The following is a 24,368-nucleotide window of genomic DNA, read 5'->3' as shown; positions in this document are numbered from 1 at the left end:
GGCATGATGGCGTCGTGTATTTATTTGGTACCTCACGCGCGCCTGCGCCCAATGCAAGAGTGGCTCAACAGCCAGTGGTGTCAGGCCAGCGGACTATGGGACGATCTAGTGGTGGTCTCGCAGCCCTTAGTTCTCTCGCTACGGTGGTGGACAAAGGAAAACCTGGAGAAAGGGAAACCCTTTGCCACACGCGCGGCGGAAGCCACTCTAACCACAGACGCATCCCTCACAGGATGGGGGGCTCACCTATCCCATCGGACTGCTCACGGAGTGTGGACTCCGAACGTAGCATCCAAAAGCATCAATCTTCTGGAGCTACTAGCGCTGTTCAAGGCGCTAAAAGCCTTCCAGAAACACCTACAAGGCAGGACAGTGATGGTCCTTACAGACAGCACCACAGCCATGTATTACATCAACAAGCAGGGGGGAACCCACTCTCCAGGACTGTCCAAACTGGCCCAAAATATATGGAAGTGGGCTCTCAAACAAAATATGTTCCTACTGTCACAACATGTACCAGGGGAACTCAATCTGCTGGCAGACAAACTCAGCAGGGATTTCCCCCTGCCCGAAGAATACGAATGGCGACTGCACGAAGACATCGTCTTCGACGTCTTCACGCAACAGGGATTCCCAGAAATAGACCTGTTCGCAACCCTGGAGAACTCGCAATGCCAAAGTTACGCCTCCAGGTACCCCCAGAACCAATCCAAGGGGAACGGTCTATCGATTCAATGGTCAGGGAAATTTGTTTACGCTTTTCCCCCCCGACTCCCCTTCTCAACAAGGTGGTGCACAAGATGCACCAGGAACAAGTGACCATGATACTGGTGGCCCCATTGTGGGCCCGACAGCCATGGTTCGCTCACTTGATGGAGATGTCTCTATCTCCCCCAGTGAAACTCCCCTGCCCGTACAACATGCTGTCACAAGACAAGGGCAGGACTCTGCATCCATGCCCCCAGAACATGAACTTAGCAGCCTGGCTCCTGAGATCATAGAATTTGGACATCTACAGCTCCTGCAGAGATGCATGGACATCCTCAGGGAAGCCAGAAAACCTAACACTCGCCACTGCTATTCTAGCAAATGGAAAAGATTTGTCATCTGGTGCAGAGGAAAGAGCATCAACCCGATTGACTGCTCTCCCACACATATTGTTCTATACCTGACCCATTTATTGGATTCAGGTCTAGTGTTCAATTCCATTAAAGTCCACCTAGCGGCACTTTCTGCATACACCACTTCCCAACTTGTGTCGTGGTGGAAGATCCCTGTTATAAAGGCCTTCATGGAGGGAGTAAAGAGGATACACCCCCCAATAGCTGACCCAGCTCCCGGATGGGACCTTAATGTGGTACTTACCAGGCTCATGGGCTCTCCATTCGAACCCATGCACAAAGCATCTCTTAAACACCTCACTCTTAAGACTGCTTTTTTAATAGCTATCACCTCCATCAGGAGAGTAAGTGAACTTCAGGCTCTTTCTATTCTAGACCCCTTCGTTACAGTTCAGAGATAAGGTGGTTCTACGCACTCACCCTAGGTTTGCCCCGAAATTTATCTCTAAATTCCACGTAAACCAATCTATAGAACTACCAACGTTCTTTCAAAATCCTTCCAATTTGGGAGAAAGGACTCTGCACACACTAGATGTACGCAGAGCTGTCATGTTCTACATGGAAAGAACCAGACCACTGAGGAAGACTAATCAGTTCTTCGTCTCGGTGGCAGCAGGAAGAGAAGGAGATGCGATTTCAAAGTCCACTATTTCTAGATGGATTGTTCAATGCATCACTCTCTGCTATACTCTTGCTAAGAGAGAACTGCCCTTTAGGCCAAGAGCACACTCTACTCGAGGCACGGGGGCATCCATAGCATTAATTGCAAATGTTCCCCTTGAGTCCATCTGCAAAGCGGCTACCTGGAGTTCTGTGCACACCTTTACAAAACACTACTGTCTAGATGCACACTCTAGATCTGACTCCCAGGTGGGACAGGCAGTATTAAGACATCTTTTCTCTACTGTTCCTTCTCATAACCCACCGCCAACTCCGGGTACTGCTCGCTAGTCTATGCACAGCATGTGATTCTAAGCAGATTAACAAACATCAGAAGACAATGCATTACTTACCGTAAAAGCATTTCTGATGGTTGTATCTGCTTAGATTCACATGCGCCCATCCTTCCTCCCCGCTCGGATGGAAGGAACATAGACTTCCTATATATCTCTCTCTCTTTTCTGTACTCACTCACGTCTAGAAGGCTCCCTCAGGGCAGAAAAATACAAACAGAGGGACCTCGACGCGTGAGGGTTTGTGGGTACAACGCACGTCACTATAGGGATAGTGTTTCAGACACGCCTTGTCGACGTCCCTTTTTCGACTACGAAAAACAAAATGCAATACTCCGCAGTGACCACTGGATGTCGGACCTATGCACAGCATGTGAATCTAAGCAGATACAACCATCAAATGCTTTTACGGTAAGTAATGCATTGTCATACCCCAAAACATTTTGCGCCTCTTCAGGGAGTAAGAGAGGTGGGGTGGCCATTCTGGTTCGTAGGGGACCCCGTTTAAGGTTTGCAGGACGCTGAGAGATGGAGGGGGCAGATACGTCCTGGTGATGGCTAAGTTACAGGGGAGGAGGGTGACACTGGTTTCACTACATGCACCTAATTGACATCAAGATATGTTCTTCGTGTCCTTATCTAAACTCCTGTTTGAGCATGCAGAAGGTGAAATCATGATTGGAGGGGGTTTCAATGCTGTGGTTAACCCCCTGATGGACAAGTCTCTCCCTCCAACTAGTGTTGACAAGAAGAATTTCTTGGCGCTTACCACGCTCTTTCGAGAGCACTCCCTTATAGAGGTATGGCGATTCTGTCACCCAGACGAGCGGGAATATACATATTATTCGGCGGTGCATAGGGGATTCTCCAGGCTGGACATGTTCTTGGTGTCTGACAAGCTTATAGCCCAAACGATTGGCATAGATATATTACCTAAGGCCTTGTCGAATCACACCCCGGTATTAACGTTGTCCCCCTTCCTCCCCCCTAAAGATTCTCCACATCCTACACGTGTCCGGAAGTTAAATGAGTTCCTCCTGGAGGATCTCCAGTTCCGCTCTTGTATTTCAGAGGCTATTGCCCACTATTTTAATGAGAATGAGACAAATGAACAGCTGCATACTACTATATGGGATGCCGCAAAGGCTGTGCTCAGTGGCCAGATTATAGCTTACTCGGCAGAGAAGGGGAGGGCGAGGAAACAAATACAGTGCCAGCTGGAGATGGAGCTCCGGAAGAGGGAGGAAGCCCACAGATGCAGACCCACTCAAAGGTTGAAACGGGATGTTAGGATGGCTCAGAGCGCTCTCGAAGCTCATCATCTCGAAGCTCATCATATGAGCCGTGCAGCGTATAACAAGATGAGAACTAAACAATACTATTATTCTAAAGGAAATAAGGCTAATAGGCTTATGGCGGCTAAACTGAAAACGCGGGCTAGTCGCAATAGGATTGAAGCACTGTTAGACGGGGGTGGGAGGAGGGCCGTCTCGGAGAGGGATAAACTCTGTATAGTGGAGAGGTATTTCAGGGACCTCACTGCCCCCCCACCAAACGGATATGTATATGGCTGATGGGTTCATACAGGACGCGCACTTGCCACAGCTGCCCCAAGAAGCTCGAACTATTAGAGGAGCCAATTACAAAAGAGGAAGTAGAGATTGCTATTCGATCCCTCCCTTTGGGTAAGGCCCCAGGGCCCGATGGGTTCACGAATAAATACATTTTATAAGACCTTCAGAACGGTGCTCTCCCCTTACTTAAAGCTCTTTAACGATATCTGGGCGACTGGTTCGGTCTCGAAATCCATGGCGGAGTCCACCACGATACTGATTCTGAAACCTGGAAAGAATCCGGCTGAATGCGCTTCTTATCGGCCTATTACCCTATTGAACACAGATGCAAAGCTGCTGAGTAGGATAATAGCAGGGCGGCTGGGGGAGGTCCTCCCGATGTTAGTAGAGAGAGATCAAACAGGGTTTATACGAAACCACTCAACACACGATAATATACGTAGGGCGATAGATTTGATAGCCTTGGCCCCTAGCCTACCAGGTTAACTGTCACTGTTAACATTAGACGCTCATCGGGCCTTTGACAGTATGTCATGGAGTTACTTGCACTTGGTGATGGAGAGATTTGGATTCAGCCCTAGTTTCTCGAAGTTGATTCTTTCCAATTATCAGCTCCCCTCCACTAAAGTTAAAGTAAATGCAAACTGGACCCCAGCGATACGTTTATACAGGGGCACCAGGCAGGGCTGCCCCCTGTCTCCTTTAATTTTTGCACTGGCACTAGAGCCCTTGGCGCAGCACGTTAGGTTGAGCGGGGAAATCGGGGGCTTTGAATTCGCAGAACAATGTCATAAGATAGCGTTATAAGCAGATGACTTGCTATGTTTCCTAAACGATGCATCCAAATCCATCCCTCCCCTGATGAATCTCTTATCCCGATTTGCTAGAATCTGCGGCTTTGAGGTGAATGCAAATAAATCGATGGGCATGGCGTTAACTGAATCCCCTGAGGGGCTGGAGGACGTGAAAGAGGTCTCTCCCATCCCTTGGTCTTCCACAGATCTCCCTTACCTGGGGATTAAATTGACCCCGACATATGCAGGCCTATTTAAAGCAAACCTACCGGCCTTGTTGCGGGAAGCTTAGGAGTGGCTCCGACACTGGGATTCGCAGGAAATATCTTGGCTGGACAGGGTGAGTGCGGTGAAGACGTCCCTTATACCGAAGCTACTGTATGCTTTTTACTCTCTACCGATTCAGGTTTCTGAAAGGGATCTCGCAGGAATGCAAAAGGAGATAGGACGCTTTGTATGGGGAAATGAGAAGCCAAGGATCCCATATAAACTCCTAACGAGAAAGGCGGTGAATGGCGGGGATTGGGTCTGCCCTCGGTTTCACGATACTATAGAGCGGCACAGGTCGCACCCATGCTTGCCTGGGGAAGCTCTTCAGAGACCCCAAAATGGCAGGAAATTGAGCAAGCAGCTGCCCCCTTTCCGCTTGAGCATTTTCCCTTCCTGCCCAAAGAAGCGGGGGCTGTCAGGGAGGTTTGCTGCCCACGACGCTGGCAACGCTTCAAAGCTGGGACAAGGCAAGTGTGTAAAGAGGGATCGCGCCGGGACTGGGCCCATTGTCCCCCGTGGTCCAAAGCCCGGCGTTTACGCCGGGATTAAACTCTAGCTCGTTCCAAGGCTGGAAGTCAGATGGACCCTTAAGACTTAGACTTGTACGTGGATCAGGAGCCGCTGACATTCCAGTAGTGTAAGGTGAAATTTGGGCTGTCTGAGAAGGAGTGGTTCAGATATATACAACTTTGACATTGGTTGACTAACGGGCACGTTCGCCAAGCTGCCAGCAGGGCGCCATTGGGAATAGAACTTAGAATTCTCGAGGGGCAGAGCTCCCATCGGCTTGCTGCTTGTTATAACCTCCTGGAAAGGGTTTCAGAGGGTGAGAGTTTCCTTATATGATGGCGTGGGAAAGGGAATTAGGAGTTGAAATCCCGAGGAGTCCTGGCAGCGAATATGGCACAGAACCCACAAGAGTTCCAGGTGTACATTGGTAAAAGAGAAAGCCGTCAAGATCTGCTTTCGTCCCCCCCACCCCCGACCAGGTTACATGCAATGAATCTAGATTATCCAGACACGTGTTGCATCACTGGTACGTTGCTCCCCATGGACCCACGCATATTAATACTAGGTGATGTGCCAGAAGACGGGACCTTCCCGATGTCTGGCACCAGAGCAGCCCTAATCTCCCAATTACTTATTGCGGCACGAATTACAAGGGGGAAGCTATCGAAATTTAGGAGGATCTGGGACCCTTTCTTGGACTATGTACTGGACAGAGAGCAGATGTACTTCCAGCCGAACTTAATGAGGCACTTTGAACTCCTGACAGACTTGATATTGCTTGATATTGTACAGACTCCATTAACCTTTCCAATTTTTTTTTTCTTTCTCTTTTCTCCTCTTCCCCTTCTCCCTCGCTCCATTCTCCAATTGATTGTTGATAAATGAATTTGTTCGTGATCTAGCTAGGTTTGATGAATAGATAATGCACTGTTATGGTTGTAGTATGGGAATGAACGGGTGAGGAGGGGACTTGATTTGATGAATTGTTGTGCACATTCTTGTTCCCCTGTACTGTTGTTCGGATCAACTGTATTTACTTTAAAAAGCTTAATAAAAAGATGAATATAAAAAAAGAAAACACCTCGAACCATAAACTCTGCTACTGTATGACTAACCAGTCGTTTTCCTTCCTAAAAGACTTACTCTTATGCGGTTTTGCTATTTAAATACAATTACTGTATTGTCTCAACGCGATTGTGCTGTCGTACCGATAATACAACTGTCATAAGTTTCAAATTCTGTAACAATTGTACTACAAGCAACTACCAACTAAGCAGTGGCCTTTGAAAAGTATTTCTGTAATCCTATGTGTGTGTTGGTTAAGTGATTTAAATATTTTTTAAGACATTCCTTGTGTAAATATAATATATATTTTAATAAAGCTTTATTGGAAGTGTTTCTTTGGACTACTGTACTAACTGGGCTCAGTGTACTTACCTACAGCTTGCATCTTCCTCCTATGATAAGCCTGACTGCACTGTCACTTTACCAAGGTTCCTTGAGTAGTACAGCCTCCTACTAAGAGTTGGGGACCTGTATGCCATAGGGATAGTTTTATGAAGTCTAGCATTAAGCGGATTTTAGGAATATTCCCCGAACACCAGCCATTAACAATCTATCCTTTTATATGCTCTTATGCTAGATTTGACCTTGTTCTACAAGCTGTAATTGGTTATAAATTAATGTTACATTTTGATGAGACGCCTTTACCAGTGTCCGTCCCTGTCGGTGCGTGAAGCACACGGATCTCTCCTGAGTGGTCACATTGGTGTAACATTTATATTATAAAAGGAAACTGTTCAGTGGCAACTGCCTTACTTTACACAGTTACCGCTGCCATTTAAACCTAACAGCTGTGGCAAAACAAAAGGGCATGTTAGTAGACTGGAGACTACAATCCCAAAGCTCTGTATGGGTTCATGTTGACACCAGCACTAATTAGTGCAGAATTCAAGATGTTCCTTTTAAGTCAACCATATATGCAAAGGTCTAATTAGAACATCATTGCCCCATCTGGTCAGAAAGGAATTTGAAATGCAAGTAGAACCTCTGCTGCCCCCAGCTTTCATTGTTCTGTTCCACATGAGCACTTTTCCTTTTTGCCCCATCTGCCTAGATGAGGGACAATTCCCATAAGTTTGTGTTATTTATTTATTTTTTCTGTGCCATGTTTTCGGAGATCCTGTTTTAGCCAGCCAAGTTTGGTTGTTGCCTACTGAGCGTTACCCTTCACTACTGAAATTGTTTGGAGACATTTAGCTCCTGGGTAGAGCCTGGTTGGCGTGGGACCAACCACTACCGGGAGCTATATTTGGCGCCCCAGGCCAACTGGTGACTTCAAAAATATCTATGGAACATGAACTCTGTTTTGGAATGAGCATTATGGCACATATAGAAGATATTTAAAGCATAATGTACACAATGTTGTAGTTTGCATCTCATATGGTAATTAAACATGCTATATAATGGCTCCAGGTTCCGAATAGATTGCGCCTGCTTACTGTGATGTGGGATACCCAGGATCTGCTTTTTGCTCCTGTTTTTCAAATCCTTGTTCTGTTACCTGTGTTATTATTCAAACTATAGTAGAAACTTGTCTTGATGTTTCAGTTGCAGAACAACATTTTTACCAGTGCTTTGTATGGTGGCTGTATGATTGCATTTTTGTTAATTTAGAATGTGCACATTGTGCACAGCACCACCTCTTTGCTGCCACCATATGTGCCCATAACCTTGATCAAGTAGCTACAGTTGTATCATTTCTGAAAAGTTGACTTTTAACCCTCATTTAGTGGTAACACAAGCTTTGTCATTGCACACATTGTTTTAAAGGGTAGCTTTTACTTTGTTTTAAGCATTTCTGTGTATGGCTAACCTCAAAGCATTACAAAACTAAAACCCCAGCGAACTTGAGAATTGTTATAGTTCAGCCTTTTGCTTTGCTCTAGAGTCCAGAAGGCTCATTCACCCGCATTCCAATTCTTTAGGCTCAAAGTAGCATGTGTAGGTGAGATGTGCTGCACCCAGTACTCCCACTTGCCCCGCTGCTTTGCATCATGGATCTCAGATCGGTTTATCTCCTGCTTAATTGCTGCTGTTTTTGCTTTCAGGGAGAGTTTGTTTCCATGGGAGTGATTTCAGATGGAAATAGCTATGGCATCCCTGAAGACTTGCTGTATTCGTTCCCAGTTACTATCAAGGTAAATAGTTTGGATCGGTCTTGGAAGTGGCTGCTTTTTTGCATTTGCTGTGTGCAGAATTTATCCTTGGTGTTTGTATCCATTTTATGTTTTTCATGTACACTTGGTCTTTAATTGATTCGCATCTATCCTAAGAATGAACTTTTAGATGTGCTAGTAAATGGGGCTTTTCAAGTGACATGTGCAGTTTTCCATACCCTTCAACTTAGTTCTTCTCAGATTGGCTTGTTGCAAAATGTACTGGCTGTTAATAGTTGATGGAATGGGTGCTTTTTTGTTTCCCTCACACCTCCTGGATTTGAGACCACCTTTATTTGTATTTCTTTAAACATTTTCAGTAACCTTTCACTTTGTGTAAAACCCTCCAAAAAGAACTAACAATGGCAGTGGGGTGTGCCAGAACTAAAAAGCTAAGCATTGCATATCCCATTTTATTTTCATTGACATAGTGGTCGTGCTGCTTTCTTTTATGGCACATGGCATGTCCTGACTGCATTACACAGCACAAGGATATTCTTTGCCTGACAAAGAACATGTTAAGGGAGGCCTGTGGTCGTGTAGCCAAAGGCTTCACTCCGCAACTGCCAACTCTTCGCAGTACATGCCCTTTTTAAAAAAGGATTTCACTACTATGCTCACAGGCGGACCATTGAAAAGCTGTAGTCCTCAGTCTGACAGCTGAACTCCTGCTCTCAGACATTTACTGCTTTTCAAAGCAATGCTGATAGCTTCAATCAGTTTTCCAAAGTTGATCTTCAGTGTCCATGTCTCCAGTAGCACTGGCATGAGCACCCTTGGTCTGACTTTTCTGTTTGGCTTTTCAGTGTCTTGTTGTGCTCTTATAGTGGCCTTCTTTTCGCAGCCATCAAGTTTACTACTTTCTGTGCCGTATGCACAATTTTCTGCACCACAACTACACCCCTCCAACCCTCTCTAAAGCCTTTACCCTTTCCCCATTCCTCCAGACAAGTGCCTTAGTCTTTATAGAGAATTTGGCCTAAAAGGTCGAGATGGGCTTCTTGAAGCTTAAACCAGTGGTACCAGATTCTTCCCCCTTGAGCCAGAGACCCTGTCTGAGTGGATGTGTAGCTAATTCTTGGGCTCAGCCTGAGAACCTTCAAAAGTCTAACGTGGTGCTCTTTAAACAGAGGTCTACCAGAGTGTTCTCCGACATGACCTCTGGATCTAAACCTTTGGGACCTCTGAGTTTCCGAGTGAGACTAATGCCAATGGGGGTTCTAGAACCCTGCAGAAAAGGATTCCCAGTCTTGTTCTGACATTAAGCACATGATGCTGTGCCACCATCGTGCAGGTTAGTTTCACACTGCTGTGTCAGAAGTGAGACATAACATGACTAGCCTAATGCCCCAATTCCCTTCTTGACCCACCCCACTCCCACACTATAAGTAGCTTAGACAATCTTAGGAAAAGGGGAGTAGCACAATATTTTACAGTGGCTTTTACCAGGCCTGGATCGCTGGGTCCAAAGTGCATTAAAACTTCCTTTTGGCTTGACCCTGAACAAGTGCATTAAGTCATTCTACCTGAAGTGTACTGGACCAGTTATCGTCCTACCACAAAGTCTGCTGTTTTTGGAGCATTTGTTAACTCTGCAGCTATTGACCACTCCTTGGGATTGCAATTGATATTTCATAGGTCTTCTGAATGGATTTTACTCTGGAAATGGGACATTTGAAGTTGTGTGAAATCAAGTTCCTGGAAATGCAAGTTACAAATTCAAAATATTGATTCCAAGATGGCCACCAGAAAGTGAGGATGTGCAGTCCAAGTTGACTGTGACCGACCCGGCGTAGAAGCCCTGAAACACCTCAACGGAGGATGAGGAGGGAGAGATCTCCTGTATGAGAGTTGGGCACCCCCGTGAGGGGCACGCGGGAGGCAGAGGAGCAGTAGCCGGATGGGCCGGAAAGAACGTGCAAGGCTGAACCAGCAGGAAGACCATGCAGCAAAGGAGAGGATGTGGAGGGGTGGTGGCAGAGCATTCAGAAAAAGCCTGCATGGAGGAGATGGGGCTCATTCCAGGGAGGGCGAAGGAGCCGCCATTGGAGAGCAGGAGCGGCGCTGAACTGGTTGCCCAGCAGTAGCAGTACCCCAGTGACAGCGGAGCCGGGAGTGAGTGGCGGTCATTGGAGAGGTTGCAAGTATGGGGAGAAAGGATGACCCGACCCGTCTGGTGAGTCCAGCAAGGCCACGGGAGTGAGCGAGGCAGGCCCTCTGCACAGTTGGCAATGGGCCCAGGCACAGCAGCACTCCTACCGGCGAAATGTTCCTGGCGAGCACGTCCTCCAGCGGAGTAGTGTGGAAGGAGAAAGGGACTAGCAGGCACCCCGTGCAAGGAACGACTCCCGACAGAAGGTTCGGGCACGTAGAGGCCTCTAAGGAGGAACTGAAAGGAAACATTGAGGACCATTGAGGCACGGATTAAGACTGTGAGAGACCAAGAAGCAGTGTCGGAAGCCCTGCTAAGGGGGGCAACAAATGTCAAGCAGACACCGAAGGCAGGACAGGGTGCGTGTGGTGCTGAGGGCACTGCCAGACCCTGGAGGTTAGAGTGAAACAGAGGGGATAAGCCTCCCCGACTGGCCTTTGTGGAGAACAGTGAGGCTGGGGCTGGTCGGAGGGACACGGCTGCCATAGCCACTGAATGGGCAAGCAAGAGTGGGAGAAGCACAGCGGATACTTGGGGAGGCAGCGGCATGCACCTGGAGACAGCAATATCTGCCCAAAGTATTAGATCCTCCCAGGGAACTCCATGTGAGGACAACTGGGATAAGGTGACAATGATTGTGGTCAAAGTAAGGCCTTGCGTGGATGTGCACCTACTAGCTTGATCAGTCTGTATAGATAGCGGACCCAAGGGGAGTGCTGCGGACGACATGATGTGGGGGAGAAATGGAGATGTGGTGCCGTGGGAGCGGCCAACAGGCTTGAAGATCCGAGAGCTGATGGGGGACCACTCCAGATGTCATGGGGAAAGGGGAAGCACACCCTGGCCAGACTCACTACCTCCGAGTCACCGGGTGGCCAACTGGAGCGCTGCTTGAGATGGCTGACAGAAGGGTCTTTGGCAACTGAGGGGAAACATCTGGAGAGAGAAGGATCAAGACTCTCAAAAAATGGCCTTCAACCAGGACGATCTGAAAGATTGCCTCAAGGAATTGGAGGGGAGAATGTTTGTTGTTTTATTATTTGTAATGCACGATCATACCCTCAGGTAACAGTGCGCAACATTTACATGAAATTGCGAAGCTTAGTTACAACAACAAAAATTATAGACATAATAGCAGGAATATATACATATAAGCAGATAGGCAACAGTAAATACAGGCAGTGGGCCGTACAGATGGCATGAGTATGGAGACTATGTGCCTGGATGTGTTAGTAGGCCTACGTTTTCAACCATAGAACGAGCTTGGATCGGAAGTTCTGATAAGGTAAGTCCATTCTAAGAGTTGGCAGTAGAGAGTTCCACAGTTTAGCTGCTTTCACTGGGAAGCTGTTACCCCCTATAGTGAAGCGTTGGAAGTTGGGGACAGAGAGGCAGTCTTTATAGGCTGTTCTTGTGGCCCTCAGGGAAGTCTGTCTATGAAATCTGTCGATCAGATGGGGGGCAGCGTTATTGAGGGATTTGTGGGTGAGTGAGGCAGTTAAGAGAATTTTGTCCTTGATAGGGAGCCAATTCTGTTGGCAGTGTACTGTAATATGCTCTCTTCTGGAGATGCCCAGTGCTGCCCTAAGAGCGTTGTTCTGGAGAGTTTGAAGTTTGTTAGTGATGGCTTTAGAAGCCCCAAGATGGAGAGGATTACAATAGACCAAACGGGACAGTATTAATGCTCTAGCGAGGGTCAAGCAGCTGGTGTCAGATAGAAAGGGTTTGGCTGCACGGGTCAGTTTGCACATGTAAGCCGTGCAGTTCACCTGTCTGTTGAAGGAGAAGATAGAGTCCAGGTAGAAGCCTAGTGTTTTGACCTTGTCCTACTTGATGTTGCCATCAATCGTGAAAGAGCAATAGGCAGGGCCTAATTTCTTTAGGCTGGTGGTAGTACCTAGGATAATGTTCAGTTTTATCATCATTCAGGCATAGTCCATGTGTTGCCATCCATGTCTGGATGATGAACACTCTATTCACCAAGGCCAAATCCTTCCCATAATCTCCAGAAAGCGGAAGGAGGATCTGGGTATCATGTGCGTAGTTCGTGTAGGTGATACAGAGATGATCCAGATCATCGAAAAGGGGCTTGGTAAATATATTGTACAGTTTGGGGGAGACACAAGAGCCCTGTGGTACACCACAGGTACTGGGTATGGGGTCTGCTGCAGCTGTGGGTGAAAAGACCCTCATGGTTCTGCCTTTAAGGGATTATCTGATCCATGTGATGGCCTTGACTGAAAAGTGAGCTGCGGTGTATAGGTGCGTACATAAAACCGTGTGATCGACCAGGTCAAATGCTGCAGAGAGGTCTAGGAGGAGGAGTAAGGCAACTTGGCCATTATCTCTAAGCTTGTCGATCTGTGCTTTAAGGTCGATGAGAGCAGTCTCAGTCCCATGTTGCGGATGGAAGCCTGATTGTCTAGCTCCTAGTAGGTGATATTCTTCCAAATACTTCTGTATTGGTACATAAGCGACCTTATCCAATATTTTTAGGAGAAATGGTACGGTCGTTATGGGACTAAAGTTTGTAGGCGTGGCTGGGTCAAGTGTAGGTTGTTTTAGTAGTGGGAGTACCCATGATTGTTTTAAATTGGTGGGGATGGAGCCAGTGGAGAAGGAGGCATTGATTAATTTCGTGATGAAAGGGGAGAGGTCACGGGCAGCATCTTTAATGAGCTGTGCAGGGCACAGATCACCCTGACAGTTGGACGGTTTCAATGACAAAATATTTTTTTTTACTTACAGTGTGGTGACTTTAGCAAAGTTAAAGCGGGTAAATTTTCCTTGAGGTAGGCTTCTCATGCAATTTGGAAGGGAGACGGTCATTAAAGGGAGTCTTTTTTGCAGGATATTTTGTTTTGTAGAATAGCAATCCTGTTGGCTAAGGCATTTTGGATTTCTGAGCACCAATTTTTATCTTTGGTACAGGTATCTGGAGGGGCTATGGGGGTTTCTACTTTCAGGATGGAAAATAATTCCTTCACGTTTGATTTTGCTTGGGATCTGCGGGAATCGAAGGAGGTACGTTTTGCAAGGTAGATTTATTTTTTTGTAGAGGGCAGGTAGGTTAGAAAGTTTGAGTTTATTAGCTACTGAGGGGAGTTTTTTTCCAAGTGGCTTCGCAATTTCTTTTTTGCTGTCTTAAACATTTAAGGAATGGTGTGTACCATTTGTTCCGATGGGTTTTGGGCTTACTTGGTCTAAGTTTGAGGGGGGCGATAACATCCAGTGAGGTGGACATGATTTTGTTGTATTCTTCGACCAAAATCTCTGGATTCAGGTTATCAGGTAGTTGTTTCTCGTGGGTGTGGGTGGGGCCTTGCTGATAGGCAGGGGTGGGGGTCGGATGGTTGAGAGCAAGAACGATACCAAATGGTGGTCAGTCCAGGTTAATTGTGAGATGTCAGTGATGTTAGCTAGACAATTGTGGTCAGCCACCCAATCGAGTATTCTGCCCTTTGCATGTGTAGGTTCCATACATCTTTGGGTAAATCCTAATTCAGTGAGGGTATTAAGTGTAGTACTGGCAGGTAGGTCTTCAGGGTCGTTGAAGCCCATATTGTAGTCCCCTAGGGTGAGTACTTGGGTGGAGCTTTTGAGGTTGCTAGATAGTATGGTGCTAATGTCCTCATCAAAAGTGCCTATTGGGCCTGGGGGGCGATAGATCAAATGGATATTGAGTGTTTGGGCATTGGTAAGAGGGACTTTAACGGAGAGTAGTTCGCAAGAGAGGACGTTAGTAGTGGTTACATTTCTCATGGTCAGACTACATTTATGTATAATTGCAACACCCCCACCTCTGGAATTGGGTCGGTCTTGTCTCAAGATGGAGTAATTGTCTTGGACTGCAAGCATGAGCATTGGGCCTGCTGCCGGATGTAACCAAGTCTCCGTAATCGCAAGGAGGTCGAGGTCTTCTTTTAGGATCAAGTCTGCAATTTCTGTTGCGTGAGCTGCTAGCGATCTGGCGTTGATTAGGGCTCCCTTGATATGGGGACTTGCAGTGGTTTTGGTATTTGTAGTTAGGGGGTGGTCTTGTGTTGGTTCAGGATTATCCTGATTAGAGGGGCTATGTGAAGGTATAGAGTTAAGAGTTCTGGGATGCGGTAGGTTTAACGGTAGTTGGGCTAGGCCGGGCAGTCTTAGTTCTTAGTCTCTGCATAGTGGGTATGGAGCGGGAAAGGGGCTCATACATTTTTGCTAATCTAGCTCTGAGTCCTAAATTTCTGTCAGTGGTAGGGCGGCGGAGGCTGATGGGTAACGATGGTTGTAAGTCATCTGTATGTGGAGAACTATTATGTGACAATGTTTGGTATAGTTGAGAGCCTAGTAATAGGTGATTGAGGTGACATACTGAGCAGTACTATGGTATTTGTGAGGAGCAAGAGGCAGGTGACCAAACTGGTGCTCAGGAGACACATGCTAAGTAGTAACAAATGTATTAGATTTATGGGTGGTTAGCTTAATGCTTGGACGAGTGCACGAGCCTGGGCCGGTGCCGAGTTGGGCTATCCCTTGTCAAAAAGGGCTAAGGTTACATAGAGAGAGTAGTGTTGGCCGAGGGACAGGGCCTTAAGTTCAAATAACACAGTTGAGCTAAGAAGCAAGGGGTAGCATCTAAGTTTTGAGTATCACAATTGGGCTAGAATGCAATGGGGTAGCGCCTAGATTCGAGAACTCAGTTGGGCTAAAGTGCAAAGGGTAGCACCTAGGCAGTACGGCTGAAATACAGTAGTACAGCACCTGGATACAATAGGGCATGGGTAGAATGCATAACAAAGTAGTACTAAAATGCAATGGGCAATAGCTAGGCACAGTGAGGCACATTAGTCAAAGTGCATTAGGTTGAGATGCAGTTGTTGAAGTGAGCGCACAAGGTGACCAACAATGAACAGCAGGTTAACGTGAACACACCATATATGCAGTAAGGCAGCACAGGGCCACACTAGGCAAGGCACAAGTTAAGGTAAACACACAGTATAGGCAGTAGGCCGCATTAGGCAGGGCACAGGTTAGAGTAGACATGTAGTATATGCAGTAATGCAGCACAAGGACTGCACTTGGGCAAGGCAATGAATGCAGATGGTATGTTGTGTATACAATGGCACTCGCCTTGTAGGCGGAAAGTTATTTAGTCATTGGACGTGACCTGTTGTCCACTTTCCAGGATCAATTTCCAACTTTGAGGGAAGAACTGCAAAGCTTCTTGAAAGAAGTGAGGGGAAAGGTGAAGGAACTCTGAGATAGTGTAGATGTCACGCAGCAGGGGCTATCGGAGAACTCGGAGGAGGTAAAGCAAAATGGCAAGCTCCTCGAAAGGTTACCAAGGCTACACACAACATATAACTGCAGGCAGAAGACCTGGAAAATCGCTCACGTACATAATTCGGGTGAAGAGCCTTAATGAATCGGTGCAGAACTAAAGGAATGATCCAGCAATCCTTTGGGTCCTTGCTGATAGACTTCCAACCTGCAGAGATATGGATCGACTCTCTACACAGTGGACCCCAAGAAGTCTGGGTCAAGGGGGACTCACTGCACCGGGGAAGACCAGGATATAGCACAACTAGGTGGGTGCACAGCCAGCATGGAGAAATACAAAATATAGGGAATGGCACTTAAGATCCGATCGCGTAATGTGAGGGGGCTGACTACCCCAATTAAGCGTAAAAAAGTGGAGACGCAGATCAGACGCAGCTAAGAAGACATAATAATGTGTCAGGAAATAGACATATGGAGAACAGACAGGCCATTTTCAGGTTTAGGCAGTTCCCATAGCAGGCTTTGTGACGCAAAAAATGGTGGAAGCAAAAGTCGTGGTTTTTGAGAAGCCCAACAAGGACCCGACAAAATGTGGATCGTATCGGCCCATTGCCTGATTGAATTTCGATGCAAAAATGTACAGATGTCCTAGTGGCAAAACTTGATGCGCCTCTCCATTAACTCCCTGGTATCTCGGGATATAAACTTCACGCGGGGCACCAGCCAACGGTGTCCCCTGTCACCGCAATATACCTGGAGCCACTACTAATTACAATCTGGTAAAACCCACTCATTCAGGGCATACCATTCGGGGGAAGAGCATAAAATGGCTGCGGTCATGGATGACATGTTGCTGTCCCTGACAAAAGTAGAAACGTTGATTCCTGCCTTGATAACGGAACTCGCCATGATTGACACATCTACTTTACGTCCTTCTTAAATTTCAAAGCCAGAGTTGCTGAACCTAGGACTACCCAAGGTGCAAGTAGCTGCTTTACCCAAGTACTCCCTGTTTACAATTGCTAGTGATAACTATAAGGTACTTGGGGTGGGTTAACATAGCCAATACATTGTCCAAACTGTATGAGGAGAATTACCCCGCTTTGCTTGCCCTAGTTAAGGCAGACTTGGGGAAATGGTCACCTCTGTGGATCTCCTGACTGAGTAGGAATCACCACAATAAAAAATTGTAACACTTACCAGGGTCCTGTATCACTTCCAAGCAGTGTCTATCCGGATCCTGTTATTTTTTTTTTATTTTTTTTGTGGGTTTACCAAAACTATTTGGTTTTACAAAAGGAGAAGATGTTCTCTGAAAATGGCGTATTGGACTCTTATTCACCCAGTTTCCATCGATGCTTCCTTTTCTATTTGCGCTAAAGCAATTTGCAGAATTCTTGCTGTAGCGATTACCCAGGAGATTTTTTATCCACTTATCAGGCGTGGCCACCAAGTCACTTCCTTGCGATCAGAGAAGGACTCTCGGACAGATGATGGGTATTTTTATTTTTCTGATTTATTTTTTTCAATTTAAAAAAAAAAATTGCAGCACCGAGCATGACGTCAGTAGATGGCGAACTGATTAGACTTCCTCTGCCTTTTTGCATAACCTGCAGGTGTTAGTATTTGGCAGGACTCTGATGTGCAGGATTTTGTTAGTCGGTAGGAAGTTTAATCTTGCTCTTAAAAAGAACTGTCTTAACGGTCTGCTAGGAACATTTTTGTAGATTTCCGCTAGGTCGTTTACTTTTCTTGGGAGCAGTGGCAGGTGATTTAGGAGTTTGTTCTTCTCCGCCATCTCTAAGGTGCCTATCCAGTCAAGTTCCTCTATTTATTTTTTTTTATTCCGAGAGGATTTTGCATGAGCTCGTCCTGTGTGCCATGCAATTGACTTCAGTTGGTCCTTTTTTTTAAAATTTTATTTATTTATTTATTTATTTTTTTGGCAGCCTATGAACATTTTTGATCCACCTGTCTTGATTTCTATGCTTATCAATTTATACAGGGGCAATGACTCTGGTAGCAGGATATTCCTGTATAGTGACATGCTGCTGTTTTCCGTTGTTGCTTTTAGGGAGATGAATCCCAACTCTCTCCTAATTGCCGGCAGTGAGGTTGATTTGGGTAGAGACAACACGGACCTCCAAAAGGAACCTTCAATCCTTTCCCAGATATTTGAATTCGGACACCACTTCGATTTTGATGTTTTCTAGTTGCCATGATGTAAAATAAGCTTGTTTGTTCTTTCTCTCCAGAATAATTTATTTATTATTTTGTTAATTTGCAGCTTGTTGGTTTCTATGTAGTCTGATAGGTTGGTTAGTTGACGCTGAAGGCCAATCGGTCTTGGGTCAACCAGGGTAATATCAGCGTAGAGCGTTCTTGGGACCGGTGTCACCCCAATTTTCGGTGGAAATGCTTTCACGGCTATTGAGTCTTTATAGTCTCCTATGAAAGCTGTGAACAGCGCCGGCGCCAAGGGGCAGCCCTGCTTCACCCCTCTTGTTATACAGATTTTTTCCGATAGTGTACCGTTTCTATTCAACTTTACCTGCATTTATGTTCCTGAGTAGAGGGCTTTTATAGGCTCCAGATTCTTCTTTGGGCAGTTACCGGCTGAGAGTTTTGCCCATAGTAATGACCGATCTACCCTGTCAAACTCTTGGGTGAGGTCTATGAATGCTAGGTACAGCTTTGTGGTACCTTCTTGAGTTTTGCTTTTGAGGATACTCAGGATCATAATGTTGACAATGGTCCCGGAATTTTTTCAAAATCCAGCTTGAAATGGGTCGTCGAGGGGTGCAGTTTTGACCCAAGCTTGAAAGTCCCGTAATAAGAGCGTGCCAAACACTTTTCCAGTCATGTCGAGGAGGGCGATTGGTCGATAGTTTAGCGGATTTGCCCTATCGCCCTTTTTGAAAATTGGGACCACAACCGACAGTGATCTATCGGTGGCACATTTTTTGAATACCATGCTGATGAATGTCGACCACTCTTCTGGAAAGTTTTTGAGGTCGATATTAGTCACTCCGTCTGGACCTGGGGCCCGCAAGGCTTTTAATTTGCGAATAATTGTTTGAATGTCCTCTTTATTTGCTAGGCCAATCCACAAAGCATTGCTCTGTGGTGTTGACGGACCCAGCCTCCGGTGGGTCTTTGAAGAGGGCCGTGAAGTGGTCTATCCAGCTAGCTTCACTCACACAATTCGACTGAGAGGTTTCGGTGTGTGCTCCCGATGACTTAATCAGAGTCCAGAATTCACAGTAATTCTTGCCCCCCATTTTCTTCAGCATTGCTTCAGAGTCTTTGGCATCAAGCGATCTGGTGGTTTCTTAGCCATGCTTTGTAGGACTTGACTTCTTTATTCAGCTCCCTTTGCGCCGCTGGCTAGTTCATGATTTTTGCCTTCCTTCTTAAGCGTCTCAAGACTCTTTTCGCCACCAGCTGCTTGTCATAAGGATGCAAACTAGGGTTCCTCAGTGCAAGTTTTTTCCTGGTCTTAGATAGAGGGCACCTAGAGTTGGGTCTCCACAGATTATGATGCGAGTCACTTCTGTTTCAGCGTAGAGAGAATTGACTGCTTTCTCAATGCTTTTTAAGAAGCGTTCATCCATTGTAGTTTGGGGGTTCCAATAGACGGTGATAATTGCAAACGGGAGCTCTTTTTCTCGCTTACTTTTGAGATCTAACACAGTACAACTTGACGGCACTGCCAGATGGTTTAGAGAGACTGACCGTGTCCTTTGGATGCTAATACCTCTTCCTGAGCGGACCGCCAATAGTATTGCGGCCCAACGTGCTTTTTTCTCTGGCGAGATTACTATGCTGAACCCATCATGATGTGGTGTTTCAGATAACCACGTTTCTTGGAGGGCCAAGTTGTCAAAATCGCTCAGATTGACACCGCCCTTTTTCATCAAGTGCTGATATCCCAGCGTGTTCCATGAGCCCAGGTGTAATGTAGTAGCCGACTGTAGGATCCTCTGGTGTCCCCGACGGTCCTACCTCTTTGCTGTCGGTAGCAAATTGCTATTTTTTGTTCTGAGACGCCAATGTTTTTGGCAACTAGGCCCAAAGTTGCTTCATTGGCGAGAGCAGCGTTTTTTTTTTGCAGCAGACCTTCATGATTTGACTAAGGTGGTGCCTGAAATTGTCTCGGCGTTTTACTGTAGGCGAATCAGCTGTTGCATAAGAGCCCCCGTTCTGAGGGCTATGGTTTGTTGGTGGCGACGTCTGTGATGCCCACGATTACGGCTTTCTTGGCGTCCTGTCCCCCTTTGGAACTGTCTTCGTTGAGAAGGTTGAAATTCTGTTGCCCAATTGCCTAGACTTTGCCGGCTTAACCCTGTGTCGAGGCGTTCTGTTGGTGTTGTACACATCTTCTGTTTTGGACTTGTAGTGACTGTTTACAGATGTTTTCTCCGGCCTGTATTCCCGGGTGGACGATGCGTGGCTAGTTTTTGCCAGTATTGACAGATGGAAACCGCAGAGTGCGGTTTGATTGAAGGCGGCAGGGCAGCAGATCTTATGTGGATATAAGCTTTCGCAATCGTCCCTCTGTAGTATGGTTCGACCCTCGCATAGTCCTGATTTTAGACTTTTCAGAGTGGTGATTTTACTGAAGATGTTCCTCGCTGTTCTTCTGTTGAGCACAATATCCTCGTTGTTCTGCGAAGATTGTTCTAATTTCAAGGTCAACGTAGCCGAGCTTTGCTCTGATCTATCATATCTGGGTCGCCTGTCTCGATCAGTTGACCTGTCTGTCCTCTGGTATCGTTCTTTCAGGCCGCCCCTGGATCGACCGGAGTTGCTGGTTCGTGAAGGCTCTTGGTTGAAATTCTTCTCTGCTGCTTTCTCCTTTTGCTTGTCGTGCTTTTTGTATGCTTTTTTTTCCACTGTGGTAGCAACCTCTGGGCGATCCTGCCGGTGAGACTCGAGGGTCTCTGCTGCTCTTTCTCTTGCTGATTTCTCCTGCTGTTTGAGGAGTCATCCTGAGGTTTTCTTTGTCTCTCTGAACTGTATTTTTTTGTGATTGTTCCTTTTCATTCTGGGACATTTGTGTTTTTGTTGACTGTATTTGCCCTGTCTTGGGCTTCTTCGAAGTCGGCATTTAGATGCTGCAAAATATTCATGGAGGTCGTGTCAGTGAGAAATTCGTCTGCTGTTCTGGGGGATTTCATAGCAGTTTTCTGCGGCCGTTTTTCCGTTAATAGCCTTTCTAGATCTGCCCTGGATTGCAGCATTTCTTTCCTTATCACCGGTTTGTTTTTTTGTGGCCGTAATTTCGGGGCTGATTTTCTCAGAGTGCCGCATTGGAGTACCTGTTGAATCATGTAGTTTTAAAAGTGCTTGCTTTTTCGGCATCAGAGATTCTTGTGCCCTTTGATTCTTTTCGAGTGAGCGTGTGCCACTTTTAGACATGTTGTTTCTTTGCCTCGGAGTATAGTCCTCCTTCTGGGCTTTTTGCCTTTGTGGTGCATTTTCTTGGTGAACTTTCTTTAAAAAAAAGACCTGCACTAGTGTGGAGCTTCCTACCGGATTATTGCAGTGTTGGGAGTTAAATATGCAGAAATTTTCCCAATTCGGGCCCTTCTTTCCTGCCGACTGGTGCTTGTCCTGCTCAGTTTGCGTGCTTTGGGATATGTATGTCCTCGTTTTTGATTTATCTTTTTTGCTGCCTGGATCTGTGATGTTTCTTTGATCCCCCGAGTCACTCTCGGTGGTCGTAGAACAGTTGATGTCTTTGAGGGTGATTGTCTTTTTTTCCATCGCCGAGATGTATCCTTTTAAGTATATTGAGTTGGTGTGCATCATCGCAGCCATCGTTGAGTGATCATTCAAGTCATCATTTATGGCCTCATAGCTTTCAGAAGGGGGCCAGCGCGATGGTAATGGCCGACATGATCGTAGTCATGTCGAGTTTTTTTGTCGGTGTGTCCTTTTGTATCGGGGGCCAATGATTTCCGAGACTCTGACACCTCTGTGATGTGTTCAGGAAAGGGTCCTGATTGGCTCCCCGTGGAGGTGACGGATAGTTGGTAACATTGCGGCTGCTCCTGCAAGATGGTATTGAAGTTTCGACAAAGTCTCTTAAGTCTCTTGCCCCCACGTGAGGCTGGGGGCTGATGTTGTCTTTAGGCTTTTCCGGGTCCCCTGCCAGCTGTTGGAGGTTGTTTCTGCTCGAAGCTGGCCGTGGGGGCCTCTCATTTAAGTCTAGCTGATCCTCGACTCTCTTTTTCAGAGAAGGCCCTTGTCTTGTTGGCGGCTCTTTGGTCGTATCTTCCTGAGCTGGTGCAGAGTCCTCTGTCGTGTTTTCTTTTTCTTGATCATTTGAGCGTGTTTCATTAGATTGTGTGCTTTCCTCTCTGACCAAACTTGCAGGGTTTGTTGTCTCTACAGGAAGTTTCCCCTTAGTACCAGAACTACCTGGGCCCATAGCTGATTGCGTCACCGTGCATATGGGCGCTTGTGCTGGTGAAAACTTGAAGAGGCTGCCAGTTTTCTGGATTTTTATGGATGGCCGGGGCTCCTTGATTGCCTCTAGGATCTCTGCATCAGAGAGTTGGTCCAGGTGGTCATGATTTCTCTTCCCATGTTTTTTAAAAAAGTCTTTCAGGGAACTAAGTTGCGCTATTTTTGCAAAAGTCTTTTTTTTGTATTGTTTGTGGTTTTCTTTGAAGTCTCCTCTGCCGGTGGGCTGAATTTCTTTTACCAAGCACTGGATGGTAAGTACAAGTTTTATCTGGGAGCTGGTGTTCGCTTTGCGGTTGCTCTTTTGCATTGCCTTTTGCAATGTCAGTCTCTGCTTCTTCAACAAGTAAGACCGATCAGCTGCAGTGTTTGTGGGATGATTTTTTGCCACTGCTGATGATCTGCCAGTGACACCTTCTGCCTGCAGCGGGTCCTGTTCTATCTGCGTGTCTGCTGTGCAGACGCACCCGTTTCCCTGAGCCTTGCTGCCGGCTTCAGACTGTCATTTGGGAGGGGGGGGTTTCCTCTGTGTCTTTGATCTTTTAACTGGATTGCTTCTTCGCCCTCGGGCGTCTGTTTAGTGCTCGCATTTGGCGGCCCCGCAGTGTGTTTGGTGGCAGCGATAGCGGTACGGCCATTGCTATGTCTCTATGCACAGAGAGCTGTTCACATAACTTCGGCGGCGCCGACTGCAGGCAGCTTCTATGTAGAGTCCGGCTCACCAGCGAGTCCTTTCTTCCAGATTGAGCCTTGGAGCTCTGGAGGCACCTTTTCTCGCCCTCTCCTTCCCATTGCTGATCAGCAGAGGTGCTAGTCGCAGGAGGAGACATGCCAGATCTTCTGCCTGCTGGTCCTGCAAAACTGCTCCTACCTCTGCGACTAGCTCCGTGGCCGCTCCGCGGCCTGAGGCAATACTAAGCAGCAATGAAGCTAGTAGACTGACTGTAGATTCACTGGATACTGGAGCACACAGAAGGTAGTGGACTGCAAAGACTGTTCCAACCTCTGCAACCGGATCCTGCGTTTTTTCTTTAAAGTACTCCTTAGGATGGTGCCGCGTTTTATTAGGCAAAATTAACAACCTAGGGTGGCCCTGTAGACGTTGATGGCGCCCAAACACAAAGGGGGAGTAGGACTCCTGAACTTTTGCAAATACTATGAAGCAGCGCAATTGAGGGTAGTTCGTGAATGGCTTTTGGGGGACGGGACCAAACCCTGGGCAAGAATGGACAGAGCAGTGGCCGGAACCCCGTTAGAAGGGATCTTATGGTTGCATAGACTGGACAGACCCCAGAACACTCATCTTAGCCAAGTTCTGGCGAAAGCCTGTTAAATCTGGGACCGCCTAGTAAATCAGGGGGTTATACCCTCTTTACATTTTGTGCCACTGTTCAAACGAGCCCCGCACCCTTCTCAGTTTACCCTGTTGTTCGGGAATCCACAATTCTCCCTGGGGATGGTGCGTGGCTCGTTTGAACAGTGGCACAAAATGGGATGTAAGAAAGTGCGAGACATGGTGTAAACTGCATGACCCCTGGCTTACTGCGATGAGTAAAACTAAGCAAGGCTTGCATCCGGTTGATGAGGTTTCTCTGAAACAGGTAGCGGAATTATGATTGTTTACTTAATGGAATTATTTTGTGAATGAAGATGAATAAATTGGGGAGGATATATGTTAAAACTTTGAATTGAAGTTTCAGTATATCCGAAGCTGTCAACCTAGAGCAGTCTGGTCCGCCCGGCCTGCCTAGCTAGGCAGTGTCCCATCTGACATCCCCTGACATTTCATAGATTGTCTTTACATTATTGGATAGATGGTTACAAAACGAGCTTAAAAACACGTTTTTAAAACCTGCTGGCCAGTTTACATTTTTCAGTAGTCTTATGATTCCACTTGGCTGTCATGTGGAAAATTGAAGAAAGTTTGGTTTTATTTCTAGTCACTTGATTCGTGAACTGACAGCCTAATTACTGCGCTCTTGCTTGAAACCCCAGAGAGACTGTTATGGAGAATTCTCAGAAATGTTAATTCCTCTCTAC

General features: G+C 46.5%; 1 protein-coding gene across 1 annotated transcript in view; it reads left to right on the top strand.

Annotated features, from left to right (window-relative positions):
* The window catches only part of MDH1 (malate dehydrogenase 1), a 237,330-nt gene that overhangs the window by 179,313 nt on the left and 33,649 nt on the right, over nucleotides 1–24,368 (top strand). Inside the window, exon 8 of the mRNA XM_069608193.1 lies at nucleotides 8,333–8,422. Within this exon, the coding sequence (XP_069464294.1) occupies nucleotides 8,333–8,422 (90 nt within the window). The remainder of the gene's footprint in view (nucleotides 1–8,332; nucleotides 8,423–24,368) is intronic.

Source organism: Ambystoma mexicanum, chromosome 4q (genome assembly GCF_040938575.1).
Source record: "Ambystoma mexicanum isolate Mex_15411 chromosome 4q, UKY_AmexF1_1, whole genome shotgun sequence".
NCBI lineage: Eukaryota > Metazoa > Chordata > Amphibia > Caudata > Ambystomatidae > Ambystoma > Ambystoma mexicanum.
The sequence above is the reverse complement of the archived record's forward strand: the minus strand, read 5'-3'. Positions and strand labels throughout refer to the sequence as shown.